The sequence below is a fragment of the Lycium barbarum genome, chromosome 12 (assembly GCF_019175385.1).
Source record: "Lycium barbarum isolate Lr01 chromosome 12, ASM1917538v2, whole genome shotgun sequence".
Classification (NCBI taxonomy): Eukaryota; Viridiplantae; Streptophyta; class Magnoliopsida; order Solanales; family Solanaceae; genus Lycium; species Lycium barbarum.
Genome location: NC_083348.1, coordinates 62,216,146 through 62,222,784, shown reverse-complemented (window position 1 = coordinate 62,222,784; position 6,639 = coordinate 62,216,146). Strand labels below are relative to the sequence as shown.

At 33.4% G+C, this 6,639-nt stretch overlaps 1 protein-coding gene across 2 annotated transcripts; it reads right to left on the bottom strand.

Annotated features, from left to right (window-relative positions):
- LOC132621948 (AP2-like ethylene-responsive transcription factor TOE3) lies at nucleotides 1–4,447 on the bottom strand. Of its 2 annotated transcripts, none has more exons than XM_060336427.1 (10): nucleotides 3,660–4,447; nucleotides 3,405–3,430; nucleotides 3,305–3,335; nucleotides 3,102–3,189; nucleotides 2,473–2,618; nucleotides 2,292–2,336; nucleotides 2,069–2,160; nucleotides 1,796–1,953; nucleotides 949–1,161; nucleotides 1–533 (listed from the first exon to the last, which is right to left on the bottom strand). In XM_060336427.1, the coding sequence occupies exons 1-10, from the start codon at nucleotides 4,139–4,141 to the stop codon at nucleotides 327–329; spliced, it is 1,488 nt and encodes a 495-aa protein (XP_060192410.1). In that variant the 5' UTR covers nucleotides 4,142–4,447; the 3' UTR covers nucleotides 1–326. The 2 variants fall into 2 exon arrangements, with proteins under 2 accessions (XP_060192410.1, XP_060192411.1); XM_060336428.1 differs by having other exon boundaries at nucleotides 949–1,158.
- Between the last annotated feature and the right edge of the window lie 2,192 nt (nucleotides 4,448–6,639).

The window sequence follows — 6,639 nt, the reverse complement described above, 5'->3', positions numbered from 1 at the left end:
TGAGGACAAAAATAAGCGAATAAAATTAAGAATCTGTATAGGTAAATAACAACATAAGTCACAAGAGAGGGCAGCAAAAACATTTACTTAGAGCTGTACTTGTTGATGGTATAAATTGGCAGCTTATAGTCAGAAGTATCCAAAAGAAATCTAGTTCAAAATATCTTCATTCAGTTAGCTTTGTACCAATTATATCCAAAGAGTTGGAATCTACCAAAACTTTCCAACCTCTTTCTTTTTTTTCTTTTTTTAACTCTGGCTCCCATCAAGAACCCTTGTGAATATACTATAATATCTATTAATTAATAGCCTGTATATGTAGAGTATTAATTAGAGGGTCTCATGAGAGAATAATGAAAGCCATTTTTGTGAGACCAATTTTGAAGTCTTAACATCCGCTGAGGGAATCCTGATGATGCTGCAGCAGTTGCAAATAGCTGAGGAGGAGCAACATTATTATTGGTTTGCCTTTGTTGAGTATCACTTGAAGAAAATGAAAGCTCTCTTCTATTGCTGCTGCTTGGAAACTGAACCTGTATCATCATAACAATAAATATTCCTAGAGCAATTACATGGATATTTAAACGGTTTAACTTCTATACGCTCAAAGTCTACAGAACTTTGCTTAATTTTCCAAATAATTAGCTCCACTTAATATTGACACTTGTATCACTTTAAAAAAAAAAAAAATAGCGGCGAACAAATTCCATTGCTAAAAAGCAAATATTCGTCTCTAACCCTATTCAGCGACAAATTAACAACAGATTACAAAAAAACTCCTATTAGCAACAAGCTATTTATAGCAACGGATTAGCATTATATCCGTTGGCAATACCTTTTTTTTTTTTTTTTTGTGATAGTTATTTTTAAATGATTGATAGTGTCTTTTTTTTTGGCACAATGTTATCAGGATATAGAGGTTTAAATCATGTAAAAATGATTACTCACTTGGTAATTTGACGGGGTAAACTGTGGAGGAAACATTGGGATCATTTGGGGTTCACCAGCTCTCGTATATTGGCCAAACCTTTGCATTTCATTGTTGTTTGGTTTCAAGGAGCCTGGAGAATGTAGGTGTGTTTGGCTCAAGAGTTGCAATGTTTCCGTCTCATTGTACCCATTTCTTCTTCGGGCATCGATATCAATTGGATCAGGTTGCTGCTGAAATTGAAACATGAATAAAGAGTAAAAAAATGCAACTACTATAGTTAAGAAAAATAAACGAGAAAAAACAATAGAGTTTGGAAGCAATTAAGCTACGAAAAATGAATTTAACCTATATACATTGACAATATAAAGATAGATGTACTATCGGCAAGGTCAAAAGTAGAAGCCCAGATACGGGTTCAATCGAACCCAGTAATTTTTGCTCAAACAACATATTTGTGTTAAAAAAATCATTAAATATAAATGACACATATTAAAATTAGAACCCACATATTATCCTTCTAAAATTCATTAAAATCCTAGTTTCGCCTCTGACAATCGGCTTACTTTTAGCTATAACTAATTTTATTTTTCACATTACCAATCTCATTTCCGATGACCGGTTATTTGTAGTCACAAAAGTTGTCTATGTACCTTGGACCTCCAAGGCTTGTGGTGGATCTGTAAGATTCTTCCATCTTTAACTACAGGTCTCGGTTTGACTTTTGAGTATGAAAAAAAAAATCTGATAGTGAGCTAGCGTTTTCTCCTTTAATGGATTTTCCAAAGTGCAGATTTGGATAAGTTAAAGCTCCAATGAGGGCGGGCACAGAACACTGGGGGAAATAAAAAGAATATATATATATACCTTGGGCCTGGACCCTTGGTGCCGCCAATCAACATCAAATTGCAAAGAAGAAGAATTTTGATCCTTATTAGTATCCTCCATTTCTCGGCTGCTTTGCTTTGAGCTGGAGCTACCCAAGCTTAAGTCAAGGCTGTGATCTGTTGCCTTATTAGTAGATTCTGGAAAAGCACAATTATGAATGTTTGTCAGAATTTTTATTTATTTTGTTGCGGGAACGACAGCATACTGACTAAATAGGAAGCAAAGAAAACAAATACTTAGTAAAATATTTACCAGTTGAATTAAGTTCATTTTCATAAATGCTTTGATCGAAGTTAGTGACTGCATCCTTTCCGTTACACTTGATGGCAGCTTTATCATAAGCCCTATTAAAAGAATGTACAAGAAAAAATAGACGTTTTTATTAGCCCACTAGCAGCAGTTCCGGTGCAAGAAATTTAATCGAATACTTAGTTGGAAAGGAAGAATAGATTCACCACTGTAATTCCACACAAACCTGGCAGCCTCATTTTCAGTATCAAAGAGTCCCAAATAAACGTACCTATTCGAAAAGAATTAGAAAATTAAAATTAAAATCAAGCAAGCAAGGAAGGAATGGCACTGACAACGAAATTAGGATTAATTATTCCTTGAAAATGGATTCAAATAAAATTAGGATAATGATTTTATGTCATTACTTTTTTCCCAATAACTGGCCCATTCTAGCTTCCCATCTACCACATTTATGCAAGGTCACCCCTCTATACTTGGAACTTCCCCTCGGATAACCAGTACTTTGTCTCCGAAGTACATGCACAAATTCTTCCTTGGTCAGATTCTTCATCTGCGTCATACCAACAAATCAAAAAAAGAATATTTACAACATAAATTTAGAAAGGAAATTCAAAACTTCTTGCATTCAATTACATGGTTTATATCATATCTATGTTGTCCATTGTGTCTGTGTTTCATGTCGAAAATACTAGTTAACGCATAGAATATAACTCCATTGCATATGGGAGAGGGAAATGGAGCATAGAATCATTTGGTTCAGCTGAATATGAATGCATCAGATTAAAAACTAACTCAACAATTATAAATTCTGAAGATGTAATTTCAAATGTGATAAGCATCTAAAAGTTTAACTCATTAAAATTAAAATTTTGAACCTTACTGTAAAGGGTGTAAAGTAAACAACACTGTTGAGGATAAGGGGAGTGACCATTTAAGATAAGGAGAGATACAGTAGTAGTCCAGCTAGAAAAGCACACAAAAGCACATTCTTTCACAAGTCTGTCACACTGAGATGATCAAGTCATGAACCTACCTGTTTTAAGTCTTCCTCGTAATCCTCCAGGTTAAAGTTTATGTCTGCTTCCACTCCCCGGAACTTTACTGCTGCCCTATCATACGCACTGCAACAACACATTTTTTGAATCTTTAATCTCCATAAGGTTGTTTTTGAAACAATAATGCTAAAGTTCAAGCAAAACAAACATAAAAAAATCAAGTAAGAATCAAAAAACTCACCGAGCTGCGGCATGTGCCGTATCAAATCCACCTACAAATTATGATATCCATGTGAGATTAAACTACGATTTCAGTTCAACAAATAAATGAAAAAACGTACCTAGATAAACTTGCTTTCCACAATCCCTGAGAGATAATAATACAAATGAATGAGAAAAACAAGTATATATGGATAAAAATCCTATCTGTATAATCAAGAACTGCTTGAGAAAAAGAAAACAAGTTTCTACACCCTTAACTAGAACTCTTCTTTTCAAGCTCTATAGATATAGTCTTTTTTTGTGGGAGCATTGAAATCCCTAGTGGACTTTATATGACAGGAACTCGAATTATAGTTAGGTCAATAATTTCATACCATATATGTGATTCCCAGCGGCCAGTTCTCCTGTAAAAGGTAACACCCCGGTACTGTGAGCTTCTAGACCTTGGACCACGCCGGCTCTTTTTCATCGGCTGCACCTGCTGCGACATCTCAGTGCCCTTAATTCCCACTGTTGGAGAATTACCAGCCCAATGGGCCCTTGGAAATCTAGAGGATCCATTTTCCGACACGTCAGCCGGAAAAAACTGCCGGGTAACCTTATCCGGCAGCTGACTCTCCGACGACAAGTTGTCGTCGGTACTAGGAGCTATCATAGAGAACCCAAATATTTTACTAGGCGTACTTCTCTTTTTCTTGCCTTTCTGTTGTCCATTTTCTTTTTCATCTGAACCATATGATTCCTCAAAATTATCTACTTGTGATGAGCATGAATTTGAAACAGATCCAACACCTTTAGCTTCTTCTGATTCATCTTCATCCCTTCTTTGATCTGGAGAGTCGTTTAGATTCCACATATCTTTCTCAACAGGTCAAAGAAAAAGAAAGGGAGAAGAATTTCGTCAAGAGTTTTGATTGTTTAGGTCTCTCTCATCCGAGCCAAAATTTGATGATGGCCTAAATTTCTTGACAATAAATATTCTCTTTTTTTCTCTTTCTTGTTGTTTCTTTCGGCTAAATAGATGTGTGGAGTTGAATATGAAATAATGGTAAAATGGAGCTTTTTGCTAATGAAAGAATATATAACAAGAGAAAACCTATGACTTGTAGAGAGAGGTCTAGTGTGGTTGCAAGAAAACGTTGAGAGGGAGAGAGAGTTTTTATCATAGGCTAAGTAGTAAATACTTTGGCATACTCTCCTTTCTAATTAGTTTAAGATTTAAAATAATAAACCACAAGTTTTAAGACTTTTTATTTTTATTATTCAAGTATGTGTCAATTCAAATGATGTCCATAGCTTGAAATGAAGGTAGTGGTATTTTCTTTCTTTTCAAATTATGTGACACTAGTTGATTGGTACTTACAGAGTTTAAAAAATTAATAAAGATTTTTTAAACTTATGATCTACAACGAACCTTTGTATGGTTGAGTAAATCATTTTATTATGAATAAAATATAAATGATTTTTAAATATAAAAGTTAATATTCTTTTTAGACCAAATTGAAAAGAAAATGTACTCCCTCTGTCTTAATTTAAGTGTTTTATCTTTTTTTTTTTTTGATCTGATGATAAATTTAAAATCACAAGATTCATGAGATATTTTAGTAAATTATACACGCCTACTCCACAAGTGATGGAGTATTTGTTACTACTATTTCACTACCTAGTTGTAGGAGTTCACTGGATCCTGTGTCATTCTTCTCTTAGAACCCTTAGACTAGCCAAACCATCTAGTCTAGTATAAAGTTAAATCCACCGCTACAACAAAAAATATATTTGGTAATAAAAAAAAAATTGTTGTCATAAATTGATTATTGTTATAAAAAATATTTTTGACAATAAAAAAAATTATTTTATTGCATGAATTTTTTCCAACGGCTATTATTGTAACAATGTATATTCTGATAGTTTAGAAAAGGGTAATCTTTGGCAATAATAAGTAATTTATTGATAACATTTTAAATTACATTGATGAAGCAAAAAAATCATTACTGTCAGTGCAAATGACCTAGATCTCTATGTATGTAAAGGAGGAGAGCTAGGTGGAGAGATGGGGTTCATCCCAACCCTCTTAGTCCGAAAACTATACTTTACATGTAAGATCAAATTTGTCTCCTTTAGGGCTCTTCGTTACATCACTCCCTATATACTCGAGTGCGGAATCAAAATGTCCCCAAAAAAATCACTTTGAATCAAAATACCTCAATAAAAAAAATGTTACAAAATTACTTTTAGTGTAGTAATATACTGCGCTAAAGCAGTTCACGGAGACGGAGCCGTTAACTGCTTTAGCGCAGTAAAAAAAAATCTATAACGCAGTAAAATAGCGCGTTATAGAAACAGTACCAAAAAAAAAAATTGGCCAACTTTATTTTTTGAAACACTTAGTATTTTTTTTCATACTTTGACCAATGATTAATCATATGTCAAGACTCCGAAACGTCAATATTTTATATAGAATCTGATATTTTTTTCTGCGTACAATAATGTAGGCTCAATACATCAAGGATACGTAAACGTTCGGATTGTCATTTTAGGGGTTGAAAAGGTACCCGAAGTAAGTTTTGTTTGTAAACTTTAGGTTTAAGTGTTCTATATACATAGACGTCCATTTTTGTTTGAAGACTTATTGTCATTAGCTTCAAGTTTTTTATTTTTAGGGTTTAGATTTAAGTGTGTTATTTTTTAAAGAGTAACTTTATTTCGAATATACGCGATTTTTTGCGCTCGGACGTCCGATTTACGCGATTTTTTTTTTTTGCAACATATTCGAAAGAAAGTTTCCGCATTAAAAAATAACACACTTAAGGAACTTAGTGTTTTTTTCCATAAAAAGATTGCAACATCTTATTTTAATAAATCTTTTCTTTGCAGCGCTTAGTGTTTTTTCCATACTTTGACCAACGATTAGTCGTGTGTCAAGACTCCGAAACGTCAATATTTTATATGGAACCTGATTTATTTATTTTTTTGCGTACTATAATATAGGCTCAATACATCAAGGATACGTAAACGTTCGGATCGTCGTTTTAGGGGTTGAAAAGGTACCCGAAGTAAGTTTTGTTTAAGGTTTAAGTGTATTATTTTTTAGTCAAGACATAACTTTATTTTGAATATAAATATAATTCTAATAAATATAGGGAGAAAAACTAGTTGTAAAGTGGTCAAACTTTAGATGGTCATAACTTTGCGCTCGGATGTCCGTTTTACGCGTTTTTTTTTTTTTTTGAACTTGTGTATTTTTTCGATATCTATGCAGGCAAATGGTCGCAAGGCGGTTTGGCCGAACCGATTTTTTAAAAAATATCTTTTATCCCATTCAATTTTAATTTTTTCCCAAATTGGCGTGAAATT

Coding starts and splice junctions, on each gene's coding strand:
- LOC132621948 (XM_060336427.1), bottom strand. CDS start 4,141: ATGTGGAATCTAAACGACTCTCCAGATCAAAGAAGGGATGAAGATGAA. Junction 1,162..1,795: donor ACCAAGGGTCCAGGCCCAAG/GTATATATATAT, acceptor TTTCAATTTCAG/CAGCAACCTGATCCAATTGA. Junction 534..948: donor TTACCCCGTCAAATTACCAA/GTGAGTAATCAT, acceptor ATGATGATACAG/GTTCAGTTTCCAAGCAGCAG.